We start from the raw sequence: 25,029 nt of genomic DNA on the forward strand, positions 1-25,029 counted from the left end.
TTTCTATATGTTGTATTATATACTCTTTATTACAATACAGTACGTACAGGTTGAAGGAAAAATAACATAAACAATGAATACGTTGCCAGAATTTTCTTTTTAATTTTCTGAGTAACATGTACAGTGATAGAAGTGAAATGTTACATGATGAAAAAATATAACGTTTCCTTGGCTTTTCAACCATGTTAAGGCAAAAGTAAGCATTAAATCGAAGCCACTGATAAATATTTTTACTGTTTGTACATGAAAATAACAAAAAAAGTACTTCCATCAACTAGCCAACCAGCAATGTTAGGTTACATGTTCGCCTTCATTACACAATCAGTGCATATTGTAGGCTACTTCGTCAGGTATTTTTCTTTCTTTTTCTTAATAGAGCTTAAGTGTTCTCAGTGCTACAAATACAAGTCCGACAGAATCAAGCAGACAGAAGTGACACGCTGTGATCCACTGGCTGGATCCTTTAACTGTCAAACAAACTAGAGCTTTACCAGCACAGGACAGGAAATGTTCAACGTATTCAACATTGAAAAGCAAATAAAACAAACTGAGACTTCAGGAATACTGCAGAAGGTCTCACTCTGTTTCTGTATACATATACATATATATATATATGAGAGTGTGTGTGTGCACATTAGGGTATCTCGTGTGTATTGCATGTATCTTCAAAATGATCTATTGCTGTTCAGTTTTCAAATCTGTGGACACAAACGAGATTACGCACAGTTCTGAACACATACAATCATACTGTATGATCAAATGATAAAATATAGAGAATTTGATACAAATATGACATTTGGTATCTTTTATCCTTAACCAATCTGTCCTACCGATCCAATGTAAACATTACACTACATAAAGTATTTAAGATTCAAAGGCTAAAACGTTAAATGTCCTTCAAGGAAAACCTCCAACATAGCACTGTTACTTGCAAAACATATGCATTACTCTAAGTGTATATCCACATTTATGATAACACACGCACACTCACTCGCACTATTGCACTGAACCTCATAATTACCTCTAAGTCCTTCTTTACAAACATCAATAGAGCTTTATTCCAGTTCTGACAAATAAAGTACAACTTGACCTTAGGCTCAACAGAGGAACACTAACTTTGTACAAAAAAAAATGCTCTACATGAGGCTGGTCTTCTGCAGTGTATCCGCTTCTTCACCACACACCTCTGCCACCAATAGCTGCATGTGGAAACAACCCCCCCCCCCCCCCCTCTGGAGCTACCAGTGATGTATCGTCCCTCAACCTTTGGCTTGTGACCTTGGCACCTTGCTGGCGAGCTCTCGGTGACTCTCAGAAAACCCAGCTGACAGGCACCCACTGGTGCTCTGTCGACAGTTTCTCCAGCGCCAGCCGTAGACTTCGGAACGCCGCCTCGAGGCCGTCGTTTATGATGCAAAGGTCAAAGTAATGTCCATAGGCTCTCTTGATGCGCTCACTCTCATCCACCGTCCTCTTTAGTTCTGAGTCCTGAAAGGAGTGTGTCAGGGAGAAGTGCTTTAAGGAAAGAATTGTAAACACTGTTAAAGCTACTGACACCAAGGGAGTGGACATAATGTTAAGAAACCAGAGAACTTTCACGACCCACAGCGAGCAAATCCAATATATATTTTTCAAACTGCAAAAATCCATGCAACAACAAGTCATGGTCATAAAGTTTTTACGACTCTAGCTGATTCAAGTCAATTTGACCGGTTTCTCCTTAAAGGTCACCTCTTTGGGCTGCTTCCAGCGAGGTTTCTATTTCTAAAGTGCTCTCTGGAAATCATGCTACGACCTTTTTCCCATTTTGGTGTGTGATGCAGGTGTGTCCAAACAGCTACTTTTCAACTAAAATTTTATTTTGTCAGAGCAGACAGTCACAAGAGTCTCAATCTGGTGAGTAGAGTGGGCAATGACCAATGATTGTGAAGAAAACTCCTGCTGTGTGAACAGTGTGAACCACAGTTTCTGCTGCATGTCCTGCTTCAGATACTTCCTCTGCACTGATGACCTGACCCTGGAGGACAAATGTGCTCGCACAAAATGACAAGTGTCCTTGGTGTGTTTCTCCTGACCTCAGGCAACCTGCCTTCAGGCTCGGACACTCAATCGAAGACTGAGGTTTGAGATATGATCTCTGTTAACATGAAGGATTCATTTGATACAGAGTGTGATGTTTGCTTTCTGAACAAATTATAGGTCCAAAGTGAAATTGCAGCACACACAATTCAAATGTTTAGAACCTGTCAGGACTTCAGGTGAGCATTTTATATATACCAGCGGCAGTGCAAGCGAGTGCACCAAAGGAGCACATAAAGAAAGCATTAAAGTCAGTTTAAATAAGAAATAACTTAACTAAATAAATAATAACATGTGTTTTGGGGTGGAAATGTGCAAAGACTTTTGCTACAAGTTTAAATATATATTTCTACATTCCACAAAAAATTACAGGAACCCATCAAATGTTTTGGTTCAGATGTTGTCAGATCTTGAATGCTCCACCAGAGTAACTGATATGAGCTGTTTCCAGCAACACAGGGGTCGCATCAAACCATAGAGCCAACAGCTACATCTCATTTGTTACTGTGCGCCTCTAATGATCTTGGTAGAGAACGAATGAAAGCACAGACTTACTGTTAACTGTTTTGTGACAACTCCTGACTCAATTGCCGACCTATTCATAGCTTTGAGGACCTCAAAGTCTGGGGCTTCGATGAACACAACGTAGGGCAGGAATTCAGATGTCCGCAGGACTTTAATAGCCTTAAGAGAAAAGCAGAAACAGTACAGATGTTTTACAATCACTGCATCACTTTGCCGCAAATGAGCAAAAACACTCAAACAAATCCAATAGAAAAGCTAAGAATCCCATTAAAAAACACCTGCAGCGTCTTCCTCTGACTTAGTTAATAAGATGTGTAAAAATAATTATCTGAGTGGATGCAGATCATTAAGAGATCCTCTTGGATAAACATTGATGAAAAGACTGAAAGCAATTCAGCAGCCACAAGCTGTTCTATCCTGGAGAAATTAAAGTGTAACCAAATAAAGAAGGTAAAGCTGTTTCCTCTACCTGTGGGTTAACATCCAGGATGCAGATCTTTCCTGTTTCTATCACATCGTGTATGGAGCTGATCTTTGTGCCATACAGGTTCCCGTCATACTCGCCGTGCTCCAGGAAACGCCCGTTTTTGATGTCACATTCCATTTCGCTGCGGCTCATAAAGGAGTACATCTGGCCATCTCTCTCATCCACCTTTGGTTTTCTAGAGGTGACTGGGTCATTGCAATAAACAGAAACATCTTGGTTTTTTTTTAAACTGATCTGCACTAAAGGTTCAACTTCAGCTACAACAAAAACCTGCTTGTGCTTTTACTGGTGAATATGGCGTCGTGTGATGATAGCTTTACTCACAGGGGATTGTGGTGCCATAGCGTTGGGGATCTGACACCAGCAGTTTGTTCTTCAGGCTACGACGGCCGACACCCTGAGCTCCAATCAGAACCAGAGTCTTCCTCCTGAAGGGCGGGACTTTGGCAACCTCCTCGTAGATCCGCAACTCATGACGATCAAATTCTAATCGGGAAGTAATAATAAGTCAAACTGAGACAAGAAAAAAAAAAAAAAAAAAAATCACAAGGTAGTGGATCATTTTGCCTAAAGCTCATATAAAGTTACCTGCATTCTTGGTGGTCAAATACATCATCTTTTTCTTCTTCTTACCCACCACTCCTGCACAAAGAGGACCTGAGACAGAGCAGAGAGAAAAGCAACATCAAACCTTCAACCACTTAACAAAATACCTCTGAAAACACTCCAAGAGCTGATGAAAATGTAAAGCATTGGAGGGTTTTAAAGAGACCACTAGATGGCACTGTGCGCCAATACTAATTAGTTGTATACAACCAATCTGCTGCCAGGGACACCTGTGACTGCATGATCTGCTGACCGTCTGTTCAGTGTGGCAGATTATTTGGCATAGGAGAGAGTATCTTCTAGAAGGAAAGTAATACTTGGAATCACGAGTACTCATATACTCAGTACTATCCTGATGACAAATTTACCTTGTCAAAGTAGGGCAAAAAATAATTGTGACTTTGTTCTGAACAGCTATAGTTCTAATTATTAAATATTCTGTCCCAACTATATAGATCAGTGGATAAACATTATTGTATCAATTTCCAAATGTTTCATTCTCTCTCTGCTGGTATATGTGGAAAACATGCTGATAGACAGCTGTGTCCTTCCTGAGCTCCAAGGGCAGTACAGTTGGACTGTCATCTTCCTCTCCTCTACAAGTGAAGGGTATGCAGCTGGCTATGACTCACCACCTGTTTTGTTGCCACTGAGCAGAGCAGAGCAGTCAAATCTAAAGAAACACGGCCTCTTTTCACGCCACGTCTCATGAGAGGAGAGATCATTATTGATCAGATTTTACGGACGGTTGTCTTATCACCGCTCCTCAATCAAGCCTTCTTGTCGAGGAGGGGTAGCGCTTGAATGTCAGACCCTGCAGCTTAATAACCAACAGATTGGATCAGGCCACCTGAGTCACTCCGATGCTCATTACCAGTTCAGCGCTCTCTGACTGAGGAGCAGACTGAAGAGGTGAGAGGAGGATGAGCGAACAGCGCCAGAAGAAGCACTTGTATGATATGGAGAGGAACAGATGTTGGCTTTGTTGCCGGGGTGTTTGTGCAGCGAGGAGCCTGTATCGAATCTGCATAATGAGAAGCGCTTCTCTGCTCTGCTGCATACCGCTAATAGGTGTACCTGTAGTAGCGAGCTCCAGATCTCTCTTCACAAAAGCCTTCCTCTTCTCCTCAAGTAGCTGGCTTGGAATTAGACCTGCGCTGCCACCTTCTATATGACAGGCCTACGAAGGGGAAACGCACATGCAACGTGAAGCGGCTAACAAATCGAAACATCTTATGTGGCTAAAATACACACATGTGGCTGTACTAACCTGCCACCAGTTGAGGTCCTCCTGGTTAAAGATCTGCAGAATGTCCCCACTGTTGAAGCTAAGCCCCGCCTCCTTACATGGAATCAGGTTATCATGAGACGGGTCGTAATCAAAGTGACACTTCACAAAGGCCTGAATGAATAATTACATTAGAGAGAGGGAACATGTCAGTCAAACCTTTTACACCCAATATAGAATCGTGATGCTTCCTGTGTGTACATGTGATCGGCTTAGATGGTCTGGATGACCGACTGTCCATCAATATGAAACAGCCCTTGCCCATGTAAAGCCTTCTCTATCTCCCAGCTCGCTCTTCCGACAGCTCAAGCCTGCAGGATTCAGCTCATAAACCAAACCATCTATCCCAACCCCCACTGATAGGACAAGGAGTCGATGGACTGAGACAAAAAAAAAAAAAAAAAAAAAAAAAAAACACGGAGAAAAAGAGGGAGAGAGAAATAAAGAGAGAGCCAAAATCGGTAGCCATGGCAACCATCCCCTCCTCCCCCCTCCGCGCTTGACGTCGTCTCTTTTCTGAACTGATGCATGAACATAAAACGGGCTTTGCCATCCTGTACCGTACTGCCTTTGCGTGCGTGCGTCCTTCCCTCTGTAAGGACACGACAGACAGACGGACAAACGCATATTCTCCTTTAGCCAAAGCGAGCTGTCAGTTGAGTTTAGTCGCCAGCATTACAACCAAGCTCCAGGCCTGGAGCGCAGACAGCTGGATTACACTGAGACTTCTGGGTACAACTCTAATCGTAGCATCGACACCACATACGCTGCGCGTCCACCTACACAGCTCTTAACTGTGCGAGCACAACCAATCATTCTTTAATGTCTCCTGTGCACAGATTTCTCTTAAGTATTTAAGTAGGGCAGCTTTCATAGAAAAAAGGAAAACTAAACCCTCAACAAAGCGAAGGCTTTTAGACCATAATGTATGCCGGAGATATGTATTCTTACAAAGAAATCTGCATCTTTTGAAATCCATGAAGAGCTATACCTGAGGATAGACTCTTCTGAGGTGCTGAATGGAAAGGAGGTGATTTCTCTTATACATGAAGGCCCTCTTTCAGCAATTTTGCCAGACTGAACGCTGTCTTTTGGTGCAGGGTGCTATCATCCTAATGTGTGAAATACTTCTGTTCTGTAAGGTTCTGCTACCATCGTAAAGATACGCACAAGGTGTCTTTTGAAGTCAGTGCCTTGACACATTAGAGTGTATAAGGGAGGGATGGTGATTTGTTGGCCGTAGTCTTTTCAAGGAGTTTGTTTTGTTTTGCTTTTACTCCCTGCTGTTTTGTTTACTTTCATGTTCAGCTGCTGGTCTGGTTTTTACACCAAAACTAATGAGGTTAGGTTTAGAAACAGATCGTGGTTCTGGAATAAAACACACCCCTGGAATTAAACTTACCTAATGAGTTTAATTCACAGACAGTATAAAAGACAGGCACTGGTTTCTGAAGTCATAGAGTTGAGTGTTTCAGACATCACCATGTTGGTTTATGCTATCTGTGGTTTAAACGTGATACTATTGGTCCTTTACAAATGTGCATGTGTGAAGATGAGAGTGAGAAACCCGTCTTAGGGTGACAGTAACCTGATGCACGCACTGAGGCCAAAGCATCGCTTGTATTTGATAAATTAAATCCCGCAATTAAGAAATAGACAGAAATCTAGTCAGAAACAGGTGTCTTAAAATTTTGTCCTCATGATGTAACTTTTTCCTCAGGAGGAAAATTTAACCAAAGATATTAAAGTTTATTCTGTCATGCATGTCTGAACCAATAAATTAGACGATCGTAAGCTTTGTAAAATCACAGCTTTGTTCACACTAAAGGACTATAAAAATACATTTCTAGTAGGTGGTGGACGCAAAAACAGTTTAACTGCAAACTATCTTTATAGTGTAATCTCATATATAAGCTGGATTTTTTTTCACCTATACAAATACAGGCCGTTTACCATTTACCATTCTTTTCTTATAAACGATGTTCTTGTATATGTTGGTTAGACATAAAGAATTTATTTAGCCCAGCTTCTCAAGATTCACTGCATTTTTCCCCTTCGCAGAGGCCAATCAGTAGCAGTGTTGTGTACACTGCATCCTCTCATCCTTGCATCCTATTGGCAAAAATTTACCAGGCAAGATAACCTTTCTATTTCCCCTCAATACTAAACTCGGTGAGCGGGTTTCAGTATGATCAGAGTCTGATTCTTAGAAAGCTAATGCTCATCAGCTAACATAACCAGAGCAGAGCACTGACATCAGCTAATAACTAAGCACTACACCAAGCAATTTCCTGCAAACATTTGATAGTCAATCAACTGTGGCATCTGAAATAATGAAAAAAGGCAAACATATGAAGGGGATCCTCTGCGTTATAAGCTGCCTGTGAGATCTTTCTCTAGCTTGCTCATGACGATTTCAATTACAGACCCATTATGCATGGGTGCAGGAAAACTGCTCTGCATTTGGATAAGTGACAAAGCTGTAATGCACATATTAAAGCTAAATAGCCAGTGTCATCTAAAAAGTCCCATTATGGTATTACATAATGATTCCTGGCACAGCGTGCAAGGTTATAGATAGCAGGGTGGATGCCAGGGAGGACATTAAGTGGTGCTTACTGATGAAAATGACTGTATACTTTTAAATCAATTTAATCTTTTTATGCAATATTTATTCCACAATGTATTCTACTTTAACAAAAACAGAAGCTTAAATGTGGAAGATCAAAGCATTTCGAGCACAGAAAGTTCCATTAAAGTGTCCTTTTTATATTTATTTCCAGCTCCAGTTTGTGCCATTTAGGTATTTTGGGGATCTTTCATGTGTGTCAGATCAAACAGCAACAGCTATGATGCAGCAGAGTTTGCAAAACAAGTTTTAACTGCACAGATTTAACTTGATTTGAAGCAAAGCTTGAATCGGGTTTGCTTTGTAAACACTCCTAAAAATGACCGACCTGTCTAGGTGTGTGCGGCTCCTGGTAGCTGGGCAGGATCTTCAGTACAACGCTGCCGCTTGCCTCCTTCAGCATTTCCTGGAGGACTTTGGGGTCGTTGCCGACCTCTTTGCCGTTCACCTCCTTGATGATGTCGCCAACATGAAGCAGACCTTGCTGGTCAATCATGCCACCGTGGAGGATCCTGGCAATCACCAGCTCGCCGCTCTCTACTCGAAAAGTCACTCCCTGTGCACATGTACAGAGTCTCAGTGTAATAATTATTTTTCATGCGGGCTAACTAGAGAAGGAGACCCAGGGGGACAGCCTGGCAATGTCCTCCACTGTAAAGTGGTTTAAGAGACGAGTGGGGGTGAGTGTTTAATTTAATTGTGAGGGATGAAGCCAATGGTAAAATCACTTGAGCTGAAATTAGGAAGCCAACAGATGCAAACATATCTACTGTTATATTAGAAAGACATTTAGGCTTAAAGAGATATATTTCAGGCTTCTTGCTTTAACATTGAATCACTATTATTGCACCTTATTTTTCTTTTTTATCTTAAACTAACGTCTCGTCACCTCTGACCCACGATTGGTTGATTCGAGAAAGATGGCAGAGAGTTTGTGTGCAGAAAGTGAGACAATAGGGCATCTGGCAAAGTTATCATCAAATTATTCGTATGTGCCTGCTCACCGTGGACATAAATCACACCAATTTAGCGCTACAATGCTGCATAAATCTGACTTTTGTCTCTTTTTAACAATGGTAGAGAAAAATCTCATTATACTGAGTCCATATGCTCCACCCAAAGCATAAATCCTCCACTTCTCTGGGGTGTTTTATCTGCTTACAGTTTATAGTCAGGCTCAATCCAGCCTTAATGATTACACTTTGCAGGTTTTCTTTACTGAGCAGACTTACCAGGTGCTCACCAGACACCTTACGGATGCCGACCATCCTGACTGCGTCTGGAGGAACCGGCTGGTTGTTGAGGGCTGCGTCCATGAATGAACAGGGGCTCGGTGGTGGAGTCTCATAGTTTTTGGATGCCACAGAATCATGAGTCTCCAGGAGGGACTGTGAACATACCGACAGGTGATGTAATCACACATGAAGACGTAATACACATTACATAAACTGCAAAAAATTATCTCGTCTTGCTCTCATCAGTGAGGCTCTGCCATCAGAGCAACAAAGTACTGCAGCTCCAGTAAGGGAAATCATGTTTCATGAAGCTTAAAAAGCTAGACAAGTGCTGGTTTATTCAAATTAAAATTTGATGTGAGGGATGTGTCGTGTTTTCCAGACCTGGAAGTGGGGTTCCTTCAGGATGCGAACAAGCTCATCAGCTGCCTGGCTTCTGTTCGCGAGCGGGCTCAGCTCTTTGAGGATGTCCTGGACCAGCTCCACATTGTTCTCACGCACAGCTTCAAGCTTGGGTTCCTCAAATCGCTCATGAGCCTAGGATTCGATTAATATAAGACAGATGTTACTCCAGGCTATCCTTCCAATCTCAGTCCATTACCTGTCTCTCCTATTACGTGTTGTGTATATTTTCCACTGATGGAGCAAAACTACACAATCTCCTACTTTATTTTATTTTTAATGAGTGCAGCAAAGTAGCTTGTCAAGTTACAACAAATTTAGCAAAGCAGAAGTAGCAAAGAGCACAATAGCAAACAAAACAAAACTAAGTAACCTCAATCCAAGCTCCTGCAGAGACAAGCGCACAGCCTGTGTTCATAAATGGTGACTTGATGATACAAAAATAAAAATAAATAACTACAGGCACCAAGTTGAGCAGAAACATGTACCCTGCAGGTTTTTCAAGGTATGATGTGAGACATCAATATTTCAGGGAGCATTCATTTTTCACTTTCCGCTCCCCTGCTGCTAAAGATAGACGTACACAAGGTCTCCACACCTCTGGCTCTGAGTGAGCAAACTTATCATGTGACTCTTGACTCTAGGTTAAACCTCTCTATGGTACACCGTGCTATGCTCTGCAAACCATTCAGTTGCTACAGAACTTAATTACATGCAGACTGTTTTTCAAAAACCAAATGCAAATGCAATCATTTACAGTGACACAATTGGCAACTGCACACTAACCGGTGCTGTGCTTGTAGATTCATATTGTTAGGCAATCCCACAGAGTATTTGTGTGGTGGGACTGACTACTACCCTGGCAGCTAAAATGTTTGTTTGCTGAGGAAGAGATGAAGGATCCATGCCGGGGGACAAGAAACTTACACGTAAACGCACAAACAGATCCACAGATATTCAGTCAAACACATAAATCTGTGTATTTAACTACACGGTACTACACACAGAGGGATACAAGGTTTTATCTTCAGGCATTCGAGCAAGCACGCAGCTCTTTTCTAACCTTAAGGAACAACATAGTATGAGCAGAGAGTAGAAGTAGGAGTAACTGGTATACACACAATGCGATTGGCACAAAAAAAACAGATCTGTGTAAGTGAAGAAAAACATCTATTCTGAAAACTGCAGTAATAACGTATTTATTCTCTGGTGATGAGTGGCATTCCTTTTAGAAGTAATTTCAGCACAATTAAAAAGCAATCTCTTAGATTATAGTATTACCTAATGATAAGAGTACGTAAGAAAACTTCCACATAAAATAAAATAAAATTTAAAGAAAACATTGCCATGACCTTACCTATGTGTTACAGTGTCCATCCTACCATTCATCTACTTCTGGAAATCCTGACTTAACCTGTAGAGCGAGCTGTCATTGGCAGCACCTCTTCAATCACATGCCCAGCACGCAGGACTATTAATTCCCCTCAGAGTGACAACTCAAGCTGACCTAAAAGCTATTCGCTGCAGTTTCAGAGATGCAGCAACAGCAGCAACATTTTATCCCTCTGGCATAAAATGATGCAAATACTGCCACATGTAAACGCTGTTCTCTCTGCCACCTCACTAACTGACCTTAACAAGCCTGCTAACGCAACCATATCCACGAGCTCAGCTGAATGCCTAGAAGTCATGGACGGAAGTAACAAGTAAGAAGAAAATGCAGTGGCATGGTTACAGTAACAGACTGCTTATTTTAAAAAGTAACTAAATAACAACTAAGTAACTTAATAACTTAAAGTCCCTACTTCACCTCGTTCTTGAGGTATCACATTCACAAACTTGGGTGTCAACGCCGCCTGCCCACCCAGCCAGTGGCCAACAATACCCTGCCAGCCTTTTATAGCTGAGGGGTATAAAAAGTAATCTGAGGAAAAGAGTTTCTCCTTTTTCTTTTTCTTCAACTGCAAGTGAGTTAGCATCGCTTTATTTGACCTTCATACATTTAATAAGCACCACCATAGTAGGTCAGGACTCTTATGACTCTAAGTCAAATATTTCTAAATTGGCCATCTGTGTTAATCCTCGAGGATGGATGGATGGATGGATGGATGGATGGATGGATAATCCGTTTAGAGCAAGCCCATGTTAAAATAAAAATATTCATATTTGGCTGAAGTGTACCGAGACTCTGATAAGTATCCACATTTTCTCCCACCCCTAGTAACCAGTAGTACAACTCTTTATCTAGGCTTTTCAGCAATCAAGGCTAATGAGCACTGGTGCTCTAAAGACAACCAGTTAACAAAGCTGGCGCAGCAGTGTTACAATTATATTAGTCTGTAAAAATTCACTCTCTCATTTTTGCCATTTTACAAGCTGCATGAGACGATTTCCTTGCCTTTGCCTAAGATATCAGCTGTAATTCAACAGGACCTCTATGTCAGCTATAGAAATAAACATAAACTGAATGCCAGGTTTGTGAGACATGAGGACCTTATTTTAAAAGAATCCCATGCTATAGCACTGTTTGGTCCATTTACATTAGTCTGTTGTTAGGTGGTTGCCAGGCAATGTGATTGCACCATATTAAATAACATATATCATTCAAATATAACAATTTTTTATAAGGTGTTACAGGTGCAAAGATGCTAAAAATTGGTCAATTTAGCCTGTTAGTGGTTGGTTGCTGGGCAACACAATGATGCCTTAATATCTAATATAGATTAGAGCCTTCAGGGTCCCAATATATATCACTGTGTGCCAAGTTGATGGTGCAGGAGGTCATGGATAACCACAGAGCCAGAGATTTGCTGTATTATAGAAAGATACTTTGCAGAAGCCATTGTGAGTAGTACCAAGGTTCATTATTTCAGAGCCACGTGGCATTGTTTTACCAAGACGCCGCAGTCTCATTAACAGTCTGAACAGGCGGCATGTGACGGCTTAGAAATTAGATTAAATAGCACGGGGTACAAAGCTGAAAGTGTCAAAGCAAGCGTCGGCTCATTTAGTCGCCCTAACTACTTTAATAGTTCCGACTACTCTGTTAGATAGAGAGCCAGGTGCTGAGTCAGTCAGTACCACAAAACTGATAATAATGAAGCGCTGCAACTGAATATTCGAGCTTCAGCTCCTCTTATCAATATCTGCTAAATGTCCTGTAATCATGATTCTGATTCTTTATAGAACTGTGGGTTGTGCTGATTGCATTGTTCTGTGCAATTAGCATAACTGCAGCCACTGTGCTATAAGCGTGCACACATGAACACTCACTCTATCATCCCCGTCTCTCTGTTAGCATTTTCTCGGTCTCTCAGCACATCAAGCAAAAGCTCGTTAAGTGTTTATAGATCCACCACGAGTCAAAGGGAATCCACCGTCCAGGAAATCCTTCTTAAATCCTTCACCAAGACTCACAGCTTGCATCGGATGAATCTTTTATGAGGATGCTCATCAATACACTGGGACTGTATGTCTCTAAGACACTCGGCACAAATAGCAGGGTCATGCTCTTGCCACGCACTCACACACACAAACATGCCTCAAAGCATACCAAAAACGAAGCAACAGAAAGGGACACAGAGAGAGAAAGGATGCAAGGAGCATCTCCCTGGACAGAGAAACAACTTCAACTTTACTCTTAGCAGCACAAACATAAGGAAAAATTAACTCTCTGTCTATACTTTAAATTACATATACTTTTTCCTTGAATGTCTTTGCAGTGCACAATGGGAAGCTTTTTCCTTATCCTCCTGTTGCTTGGGAAAAAAAGTCCAGGTTTTTAAAAAGGGATGAGAAAAATTCTGCTCTTGGCAAGAAGTGGGAGGGGAAGACGTAGTGAGATGAAACTGTGAAAAAAAACTGTCTGGCACCACTCAGCTCTTCCACTCTTCTCCATTCACTTCAAAAAGCTATACCCTGTACCTCCATTTGAATAAGAATGACCTAGGGCTGGTTTTGCATGAGGACAGCTAAGAAATTGCATCTCTCATCATGTGCATGGAGAGTACTACTTTGTAGTTTTTGAGAAATCAGCTCGGTTATTCAGCCATGCAGCCCATGTGCAAGTATACATCGTGATGATTGAAGAAATGCAAGGATCCACACTAAGGCATCGTAGAGAAACAGCTGACTGTCACTAAAATCAGGCCTATGGAAAAATATTCAGTTACTGAATTGTTGATGGCACCTGCTCTATTATTGATACAGTAAATATTTTACCAGTCTAGACAAAAAAAAAAAAAAAAGACTGCCAGTCATGTCTGAATTTTCTTGGACAAAAGGATGATGTTGTAGGCACGACTACACTGATTTTCTCTCTCTTTAATCCAAACGCAATCTGTATAAACTGAACATGTTTATTTTCACTGATGACAAAAAAAGAAGAGTGCATGTAGAGTAAATCAAAGATGTTTCAGTGGCATGGCAGCCTTTTTCATCCTTGTTTCTTCTTTGCTGTAATACTTTAGTAGCAAGTATCACAAGGTGTAAGGTTCTCCTTTTACACTTTAGATTTTGGAAGTCTCATTAAAAACTGATGAATGCATCCTTTACGCTAAGTCTAGCAGATTGTTTAGTACCTCACAGAGCAGCAGCTCAAACCAAGGCTGGATACAATCAATTCCACAGTCATATTTTTGTCACATTTCGCAGTGAAAGAAGAAGGCATCAAAACATTCTGTGTGTGAAAACCACACAGGCATTATAATGTACAGAGAGCTTGTCAAGCCTATGCAAAATGTGCAAGTGAGTCATTTTCAATGCAGTAAATATAAAGAGAGTTATAAGGAACATGTCTCATCTCTTATGAGCACAGCTTTTTGAATAAATAAATACATTTTAAATCTATGTCTAATCTAATCTACTTCATGTTTTTAGTGATCATTAGAGTTGCTACTGCCATCTGCACTGAATAAACCAAGAATAAATGGGCTGTTCCCTTCATGTGTGTTGTTTAAATGACTGACAGGTTTGAAAGAATAGGAATGCTAATACTTCTAAAAAAAAAAAAAAAGAAATATATGTTTATCTGTTATTTTTTGTTATGTGCAGAGACTGTGGTCATGAAGTCATTTGAGCGCCTAGTTCTCTCCCATCTCAAGACCCTCACGGCCCCCCTCCTGGACCCCCTGCAGTTTGCATACAGAGCCAACAGGTCTGTAGATGACGCCATCAACATGGCCCTACACTTCATCCTGCAGCATCTGGACTCCCCAGGAACCTACGCCAGGATCCTGTTTGTGGACTTCAGCTCTGCCTTCAACACCATCCTTCCAGACCATCTCCGAGGCAAGCTTTCCCAGATGAATGTGCCTGATCCCATCTGCCGGTGGATCACTGACTTCCTGACGGACAGGAAGCAGCATGTGAGGCTGGGAAAGAATGTCTCGGACTCCCGGACCATCAGCACCGGCTCCCCTCAGGGCTGTGTTCTTTCTCCTCTGCTCTTCTCCCTGTATACCAACTGCTGCACCTCCACCCACCAGTCTGTCAAGCTAATCAAGTTTGCAGATGACACCACCGTTATTGGGCTCATCTCGGACGGGGATGAGTCTGCCTACAGGAGGGAGGTTGAACGTCTGGTGTCCTGGTGCAGCCACAACAACCTGGTGCTGAATGCCCAGAAGACAGTGGAGATTATTGTGGACTTCAGGAAGCACACAGCCCCACTCCCCCCCATCATCCTGACTGACACCCCCATCACCTCTGTGGACTCATTCCGCTTCCTGGGTACCACCATCACTCAGGACCTGAAGTGGGAGCCCACCATCACCTCCGTCATCAAGAAAGCCCAGGAGAGGATGTACTTCCTGAAGCAGCTGAAGAAATTCAACCTGCCAACACGGACGATGATGCAGTTCTACACCGCAATCATCGAGTCCATCCTCACCTCCTCCATCACCGTGTGGTACGCTGGAGCCACTATCAGGGACAAACAGAGACTGCAGCGTGTTGTGCGCTCTGCTGAGAAGGTGATTGGCTGTAGACTCCCATCTCTGCAGGACCTGTACACCTCCAGGACACTGCGGCGTGCAGCTCGGATCTCAGCTGACCCTTCTCACCCTGGATACAGTCTGTTTGACCTGCTCCCCTCAGGCAGGAGGCTCCGGTCCATTCGCACCAGAACCTCTCGCCATAAGAACAGTTTCTTCCCCTCTGCTGTTGAACACATGAACAATAACCGTATGACTGTTCCCACCACTAACACATGACCCTACGCTGTGTTCACTGCATCATTCCATGTTTTGGCACTGATCACCACCTGCACTCATGTATATATCTTTCTACGTAGCACTTTTAATTCTTATTCTTACTTTTATTTTTTCATGTCTATTTAAGTGCAATTTATGACAGCATGTTTGCACTGAAGCACCGCAGCAATTTCCTAATGTTGTAAACCTGCTCAACATTTGGCAATAAAACCCATTCTGATTCTGATTCTGATTCTGACACATTTAACCTTTTTGTGTATTTTTGCATATTTTCTGGAATCCATTCAACCTGCTGCAACAATGAAACGCCTAGAAACAAGCTCCACCTGTGCCAACAGCAGTGACATAAGCCAGAGGTGTGCGTTAGCTGGGTTTAAGTTTGCACAACATCAACAAAATTGGTTCCTGCCCCTGCTGAGCATGCTCAGCTGGCTCTCCCAATCTCTATTAATGGGAGTGTTTATGAGGCAAACAAACTTTAATGGCCAGTATCTTGTTCTCATTTGTCTCCAGTAAGGGGGGCAAATTCCTCAAAATATTAATGTTTATTCTAGCTTTCTGAATTAAACTTCAAGCACTTCAAAAATGTACTGACGATATTTTAAAGACTTAACTCCAATACCCAGGTAGCTTAGTAACCAAAAAAAAAAAAAGAACATGGCAAAAATGACTTTTAATGTAACAGTGTTAAAGCTTTTCATAGGATGTGAAAATTTAAGAGAAAACACAAAGACTTGGCAGCAACTCTGTGCATTGAGGCATGTAGAAACTGCTGAAGTTCAACCCGAGCATCAAAATGGGAAAGAAAGCTGATTTTAAGTGACTCGAAATGTGGCGTGGTTGCTGTTGCCAGAGAGGTCAGAAAGTGCTGATCTACTGGGATTTTCCCAACATTCCCAGCCATCTCTGGGGTTTACAGAGAATGGTCTAAAAGAGAGGAAGCGAGCGGCAGTTCTCTGGGCGTAAATGCTTTGTTGATGCCAGAAGTCAGAGAAGAATGGCTTTTAAGAACATGACAATGAGTTCAATGTATACCACAGTCGCCAGATCTCAGTTCAACATAGCACATTTGGGATGTGATGGAATGGGAAATTCACATCATGGACGTACCCCCAACAGATATGCAGCAACTATGTGCAGCTATCATGTGAATATCATGTGACCAAAATCTCTCAGGAATGTTTCCAGCACCTTGTTGAATCTGTTCTACAAAGAATTAAGATTTGTTTAAAGGCAGGCTAATGACTATACAGAAATAAACTTCTAACACAGAAGTTTTAACATTTTATTCTGTGTTACTGAACTCAAAATTATAAATATGCATCCTTACAATATTGGTGATTTTTCTCTAAAACAAACTTGCATCTAACTTAAAATACGTCCCCAATGTTACCACATCACACAGACATACACACTGTGAAAACGAATGACCCACACGTACACACTGTTACTTACTCGTTGTGTTATATATGCAACTTTTCAAGATTGCTCTGTACAATTTTTCACCCAACTTGTTACTGGCGCAGCCTTCTCTTGTGGTCCCAGGTTGCAACTGAATTAGCACGACTGATCACCAAAATATGTCCCAGCTGCTCTGTCAGTCTTCTGGCACTTCCCACTGAAGCCACTGCTCCACCACTTCCCGACTGAGGCCGGGGAGCCATCCGGCCGAGCCGACTAACCCCCACCCCCAAGTGGTACCCCAAATACTGTACCTACATACATCCAACTGCACACTTCGGGTTGGCAATGAGCCCCTGCCTCAGACACTCCAGGACCCCAGCCACCCACTGCACATGCTCCACCCAGGTGTCACTATGGATGATGGATCATTCAGGTAGGCCGCAGCATATGCAGCGTGTGGATGCAGCACCCGGCCCATAAGTCACTGGAAAGTGTCTGGGACTCAAAAAAAAAGAAAATTGGAAGTGTGGCAAAATGGTACAAACTGTACAGATTGGAACATGCTGTCTTTTCCTTGGACTCTGGAGACAAGGGAATCTGCCAGTAGCCCTTGGTTAAATCCAGTGTCTGAAAAAGGGAGCAGTGCCTAACCGGTCCAGGAGCTCGTCGACACAGGGCATGGAATAAGTGTCAAACTGTGACACTTGATTCCTCTGTGGTAGTCAACACAGAACCCTATAGACTATGGGGCTACACCATCTTCAACCTCATGAATGAACTTACGAATCATGAATTTTAAAGTCTTATTCAGCCAATCCACCAGCCCGTCAGTCTGAAGGTGGTAGACGCCAGTCCGAACTGATTTAATGCCCAGTAATTCATACAGTTCTTTTACTTTCGAGACATGAACGATGTGCCATGGTCAGTCAGTATCTTTTCGGGATGCTGACTCGAGAGATGACCTGAAACAGCACCTGCGCCACACTGTTTGCATAAATGGTCTGCAGCAGCACTGCTTTGGGATATCACGTTGCATAATCCACCAGAACTAATACAAAGTGATATCCACCAGTGAAATGCCCCGATGAGGTCCATGCCAATGCGGTCATATGGGACCTCCATTAATGGTAATGGGCACAATGGTAATGGTAGTGGAAAACCACTTCCCAGCAGCTTTTAGGCACCAACTGGATGTGTTCATCTTCCGTGCAAGTGTCACGGCTCACTCGATAAAGCCTATCTGTGATCAACACAAAATGCAGGTAGGTCAGTGCTGCGTCAGGGCGCGCCACTTGGCCATTAATTCTTATCACCTGTTCTGAGCTAAGAGTTTCATCACAAATCCACTGCCTCACAACTCCTCTGCAGCGGAGCCGCAGAACACATCCACGCCACACACACACATTTCACACACTTATTTATGTATTTATTTATTGAAGTCATTCTCACCACTGGGCTCTCCATGATGCCTTTGAGGAAGATGAGGTCCAGGTCATTGGCAGTTGTGGAACTTGTGCTGTCACTCAGTGTGTCCAGGGCCTGATGCATGGCTATACAAACATCAAAAAAAGGAAAAAGAGAGAAAACACACAAAAAAAGAAAACAGAGTTTATCTCACTCTACTACTGTGCTACCTTCCACTGCTACCCATGGGAAACAGACTGAACAGCTCACCTCAAAGACAAAGGGAGCACATATACAGTAGCTCATACTTCATTCGCGAGTGAAAGAAGTCTGGAGGGAAAGTGAGCAGAAGGGAGGAGGGGAGGAGGGAAAGGAGGAGCAGCCTCACATCCTTTCCCAAGCAATTTCACCTCTGTCAGTCACTCTGCTCTTAAGTCTGTCACAAGTGGCAGTATCTTTCTCCCACAACTCCCGACTTCCTCCTTCCCTCTCTCCTACACATAAGTTCGCACACGCACACACACATTCACACACTAACTCGCTCCAGCTATACAACAACACAGCTGCTGAAGTTGCTCAGCGAATAAACATTTTTTTCCATCAGAACACTGTTTTACAACTTGGATAAGAATAGATTTTAATAAGCCATAACTCAGCGGTCTCGTTTTGAAATGAACTTTCTGGCTCGTGGAGAAGCTTCAGTGAGAAACATGAATGCATGAATGCTCCTCTCTCTCTGTGATGTAAACTCAGACTGCTAAACCCTAACCAATCAATCAGCAGCCGCAATGAGACATCAACAATTCGATGGCGGTCAGAGAAGGTTCAGTCTATCCTTAAAGCATTGCTTTCGACTTACACTCTGACTCCTACTGGGAAGCATTAATCACAGCAGACATGGCTGCCAGAAGAGTGGGTATTTTCGCTAACAGGGAACAGAAATGGTCTAAGTTGGTAAACAGACACTAAGGCCTTTGTGTCAACCCAACACCGGTTCTTAATGTTCGAGATACTGGCAGAGCAGTGTCCCTGCACATATCCAGCATGGCTGACTTCAAAGCTCTCACCACCTCAAAGGCTCATATTAAGATGTGACTGATCAAATAACAGGGCGGCTATTTCCTTTTGTGTTAAAAGTCTGTGTCCCAGTTTCCTGGAAAAGGTAGAAGACTGAGTGTGTTCTTACTCTGTTGAATTAAAAAACCAGAGCCCAACTAATACAGCATTTTTAAGACTGGTTATTTAAAAATTCAACTTATCAGTCACTATGTTTTTCTTCCAGACACATTTAACAGATCCCTAACATTTGTTATGTATGTGCTTACTAGGAGAATAGGACAATGCAACTTAAAAGAAATCTTGTTTTATTGTCACAATAAGTTGCGGATGATCTGCTAGCACCAGCTGGCAGTTGTGTTTATGGCATTTCAAATGCCTGTCATTAACAGGGAAGTTGCAGAGTGCCCTCTAGTGGACAAACAATGCCACATCAACAGTAATTACACGATTGAAGGGTGTTTCTTCACGTTTTTAATTTTTGTTTACTGGCTGTTATGAATGCAGATACTGATATATCTCCCATAGTTAACATCAGCTGATATAATAGCTCCACCAATCGAATGATCAGGCTAAAAATAAACAAACAAGTAAAATAATGAGAGAGCTAATACAGCTATCTAAAACGAGAGCTCATAAAAAAAATTCTAAAGTAAATCAAATTTTGTTGTTAACAACAGCAGCAACAATGCAATTAATTGGCATAAAACGCATTGATTTATTCTTGTATAACTAACAGCCATACTTTTGTTAAATGTATAATTTTACAATATATGCCACACCATATAACAGAACTCTGCAGACATTAACACCACATTAAATCTGTCCTAAAATAAAATTGATTTTTGATTTGATTTTCCACCTTCTGAGCAGTGAGAGCAAAAAGAGCTACAACACAAACACGTATAATAAAAAAATAAACCAACATAAAACAGTAAATACATTTATCAGTGAGCCAGGAAATATCACATAATAGAAAACTTCACATTTTTGTTGCCCCCCTGAAAGCCTGATAACAATGCATGCAGCTGCTCCATTGACATTACACAATAACAAGAGTCTTAAATAATTTTATTAACTTACTTAATGTTATTTAATTTTATTTTTAATGCTTCAATGCTTGGTTCTGGCTTCACTGCACACTTTTTATTGATCATTAACCATAAAAATGTAGGTGTCCTAGTTTCATTTTAGTGAAGTGAAGCTCAGCATGTTCGCTAATTCATTCAACTTAGTTCCATATTTTTCCAAATAAAACTGGCAAATGGCTTAACAGTGACAGATTTGAGATATTTAGAGAGTAGCCACAAATCTATTTTTGGTCTACTTCTGTTAAGTATTATTAAATGCACACTTGAAATACTAACAAACACATTGAGAGCAAGCTGTTCTTGTCTCTGCCTATAGCAAGAAATAAAAGGTAGAAAGGAAGAAAAGAAGACAACGGAAGACCACCTCAAAGATTACACAGTCCATCCGTCCTCTTGCCCAACAATTTCACAAGTAAATTAAATTAATAATTTCACAAGTCTTCCGCAGTGGAGTCTTTTTTCTCTTCCCTTTTTCCCTCTAACACCAGCTCTGCTCCAGCAGGAGAGTTGCCAAGTTTGCGTCTGGCAGAGAATATCACACCAGCAGGCCTGGTTTACAGGTCCTGCATAATTCTCTTTAATCATTGCAACTGTACGCAATTGTTGCTGTCACATCGGCCCTTTCCCCAATCTTAGTTCATCTCTGCTGCGCCCAGACACGTGTGAGGATTTTTATTTCTTTTAGTCACATGTTTCACTTCCATCTTTTTTATCATCTTTTCTAGCTCTCATCCAACTTGTCACTGGCTGTTTTAATACACTTACACATCAGCCACTCTAACCATCCTGATAAAACAGGCAGCTGCTTTACCAAAGCGTGTCAAAGATTTTACACAAAGTCACAACAAAATATCACAAACTGGAAATGGTTTTGACTCACATTTAGGCACAAAGGAACCATCAGAAAGTGTGAAACAGGCCAACGTTTAATAATCACACTGCGGAGTATTACTGGAATACATCTATTATTCAGAGAAATTATTAAAAATCCAACTTGTCCTCTTTGGGTATCGTTGCCTTTCTTCTATGTCCAAGTTTATGCACATAATTCATGATGTATAATAAGCACTATAATGTAATAAGCACCGCTTCCCCTATTTTACGTGGTGTGCATCAAAGCAAATATCACAGAGGCATGTCCACAGACATAAATTTCACCCACCCAGAAGAATCAGCCACCCACATGGTGAAATCCATATTTTTTTAAATCACAGTGGCTTTTATGTTGTTTTTTCCTCTTTTCATTTTGTGTTCCTTTGTGTTTTATGTGATTTTCTTCACAGGTCAAAAATCTCTCAGTGCTCCTCTTATATACAGAACACATGTTCAAAGTACGGCAATTTTTCTTGAATGAACTGCAAAATCTGCTTCTAGTTACAAATGTTTGACCCTAGTTTTTTTCTTTCCCCCCTTCCTGCAAGTGATATTAACAGTGTTCGCATAATAAATTATAGTGCTATAACAATGTAGTGTAGTAGTGTTGTCACTGTAGTCACTGGGTAACAGCTTGATTGGTCTTTCCTCTGGTGCACGACCCAACAGGTCTACTGAAGCAATACGAGATCCAGCAGATCTATCACAATAAAGTCCTTGTTAATAAATGTTCACTGTAATGCTAAATGACCACAGGGCCTGGTAGGAGTTTGTTTTGTGTTAACAGTGTAGTGCTGTACTATTAACAGGGAAATGGGAGCACATCAATATGAGAAGTTGTACATATTAGGCTCAAACAGAAGGAATTATAAATTAAAGTCTTTAATAAAAGCCCCCTTCAAACAAAGGCCTTGATACTTTCTGCAGGTGAGGTAAATAAAAGCTCCATCTACTTCTGTGGAAGAAACAAAAAAACCACATAAATTAGACACTCAATCCGTCAACGAGTCCAAATTGCATTCACAACAGGCCTGACAGTCGTTTAGTCTGTGCTCAGCTTAAGATAAAGTATTCATTGGCTTCTTTTTATACTGCAAGCTTCTCTTTCAAACAACTTCCTGTTTAGCATTCAGGTGGAATGTTTCATCTTGTACACCACCACTGTTACAGCAGTCCTGCCTTGCAAAAACCTGCCATAGAGCTGCAGCGTATTACTGAATGCATCTCTCTTCTGCTCACAACTCATTTCAGATTGAAGTTGCGTGTCGACATTTGTGTATTAATATGCTACGTGCCTTTTTTTTTTTTTTTGTCCATTCTGGGAGCCTTTACAGGTGAGAACTCAGGCGAAAGTTATTTTTCGCTTCGCTGAATCCAAATTGCCTCTACCACACACTGTAACTTGATACCATTACGGAGCTTTCATTTAGCAGGTGAGGGCTTAAAAGCACAAAGGGGGACTCAGGTGTGCCAACAGACTTAACCAGCTACAAGCACATTATGCCCTCTACTCAATCTACTCTTCCAGGGGGAAAAAAGCTTCATGCTTGAGCAGATTTTCTCTTTGGAGCATTTCACTATTTTACATTTGCTGGATTTATGGATAAACTCCTGAAGAAGCAGAATATTATGAGAAAACCTGAACATTTTAAGGAAGTTAAAACGGAGTGATGGGTGATTTTTAATATAGGTTTAGATGAAAACCCAATCTACAGTAGTTAGCAGCCAAAAAATTGAAAATTATAACATGCTGTGGTGGCTCCCTGCAACCGCCTCTCAACAAAGATTGCCAAGATACCGCTTGCCTGCCTCTGCTACAGCAGGGGACGTGTAATTAAAGGAAACTAAATTAAAGGTGCTTTTGTCTGTTAAAGTCTCATCCGAGCGCCTGCTCACCTCCAAGGAGAGTTACAATTAAACCCAATGTCACGGACGCAGCCAAACAATCTGGGCTGTTATTGTTTGCGTTTGGAGCACAGCAGGGTGCAAGGACCTCTCAGTGAAGGTTATTCTGTTGCTATGGAGCAGCAGTTAGGGAAGCAGGGAGAGGGTACACAGAGGGACTGCGGGAGGGTGGAAAAAAAAAAAACAGGAAGGAAAATTTGTGGGAGATGCAGATGTGTTGTTGTTTCTCTATGTGGAATCCTCACGGGGTATTACAGTACTCACAGAGGAGTACAGTGTGCAGCTGACTCTTTACTCCCAGTTGTTTCTAGCTGTAAAAACAGTCTGGTCTGCTTAATACGCCTGAGATACACAATGTGTTTTAGAATGCAGAGCCAGATTAAAAAAAGTCAGTTAAAGGAGCTCTTTTGGCAACAGGTAAAGAGCAAGCAAGTAGGTTATTTTTTTCTAGCAAACAGTAGATGTGATGTTTAAGGCATCATCGGCAACTAATAATAATAATAATAATAATAATAATAATGGATTGCATTTATATAGCGCTTTTCTGGAGACTCAAAACGCTTCCACATTCACACACTGGTGTGAGGCAAACCACAGTTGTAGCCACAGCTGCCCTGGGCTGCCATATCGCGCCTTCAGCCCTTCAGGCCAACACCAGTAGGCAGTAGGGTGAAGTGTCTTGCTCAAGGACACAACGACCAGGACAGACAGAGCTGGGGTTCGAACCGGCGACCTTACACGATACATAAGGATAAGGTTACAAGATGAGCTTCCCAACCCCCTGAACCACGGTCGCCCTAACCCTAGTCCTGTGTCTTTTTATAAGACTGATCACCTCTTAGACCCCTGACAGCCAAGAAAAGAAAACAAGCAACAATATTTTTAATAGAATAGAGTTAAGGGTAATGACTAAGACCTCACAGGGTTAATTCTACTTCAAAATATGGGCTTTTTTAATTTCAAATGTGGATTGAAATTCAGTATAGCTTTTAAAAGGACACTGAAAGTCCGTATTGGCAAATGCCTGGCAGTGACAAATCAGGGCACTTGCACTGGATGAGGTAAATGTTTAGGTTCTCAGTTTGCACAGCCAGTAACAACACCTGCTTTGTCCCGTGAAACACAGACAGATTCCTGAAGAAGCTCATTGATATTCTCATTGTCTCCTGGAAGAGCTGCTAGAAGTCGCTGCAAGTTGCTGGAAGTCACCTCTATAAAAAAGAAAATACTATTTGGCCTTGAAAGACATTATTAAATACTTTTATGTTGCTTTTAGATTTGATTCAGTTCCCAGCTCTCCAGCTAAATATAATTAACTATCAATCCCTCAGGTAGCAAAAGATAAATGTTTAAGACACTGGTGGAGAATGATATTGGATTGGAATATATTCCATGCGGTGTGTACGTGCTAGAACTGATGAATCGTTAAGGCCGAAGCATTCTATGAATTTATCCCAGTGCAATGGGATTCATGAATATTTCCAACATGACACAGTGTTGCAGCTTGAAGCCCTCTGAGTGCAATCAGTCTGATGAGATTCCTTCAGGAACAACAACACAGAGCGTACAAACTACAACTAAAGCAAACAGAATGAGCACACAGTTGGGGCACGCGCACTCAACTCTGGATTATTAAGTCAACATCCTCCTTGTGGAGTCTCACTGAAAAAGAAAACGGGTTCGTAATGAGGAGGTGTAATAATGTCGTCTGGAGCACGTGTGGGCACAACAATTGTGTAATTTACTTGCATGGTCAATCAGCATGGGTGCGTTTGTTTGTGTGCTACTTGTAGAGACTTGCCTGTAAATAATTAGATCTCCTCGTTAAAAACA

At 41.7% G+C, this 25,029-nt stretch overlaps 1 protein-coding gene across 5 annotated transcripts in view; it reads right to left on the reverse strand.

Moving 5' to 3' along the window:
- Positions 1-96: 96 nt before the first annotated feature.
- Positions 97-25,029, reverse strand: part of mpp2b (membrane palmitoylated protein 2b) — a 47,019-nt gene continuing 22,086 nt past the window's right edge. For 4 of the 5 annotated variants that reach the window (XM_040023299.1, XM_040023297.1, XM_040023298.1 and 1 more), the window contains 11 exons: positions 18,317-18,417; positions 9,234-9,386; positions 8,847-9,002; positions 7,943-8,170; positions 4,968-5,099; positions 4,775-4,877; positions 3,680-3,748; positions 3,416-3,577; positions 3,074-3,276; positions 2,635-2,763; positions 97-1,488 (listed from right to left, as the gene is read on the reverse strand). In XM_040023299.1, the coding sequence (XP_039879233.1) occupies positions 1,312-1,488; positions 2,635-2,763; positions 3,074-3,276; positions 3,416-3,577; positions 3,680-3,748; positions 4,775-4,877; positions 4,968-5,099; positions 7,943-8,170; positions 8,847-9,002; positions 9,234-9,386; positions 18,317-18,417 (1,613 nt within the window). In that variant the 3' untranslated portion in view covers positions 97-1,311. The remainder of the gene's footprint in view (positions 1,489-2,634; positions 2,764-3,073; positions 3,277-3,415; positions 3,578-3,679; positions 3,749-4,774; positions 4,878-4,967; positions 5,100-7,942; positions 8,171-8,846; positions 9,003-9,233; positions 9,387-18,316; positions 18,418-25,029) is intronic. The other variant, XM_040023300.1, reaches the window with a different exon arrangement.

Source organism: Simochromis diagramma, unplaced genomic scaffold, assembly GCF_900408965.1.
Source record: "Simochromis diagramma unplaced genomic scaffold, fSimDia1.1 OVJJ01000208.1, whole genome shotgun sequence".
Lineage (NCBI taxonomy): Eukaryota > Metazoa > Chordata > Actinopteri > Cichliformes > Cichlidae > Simochromis > Simochromis diagramma.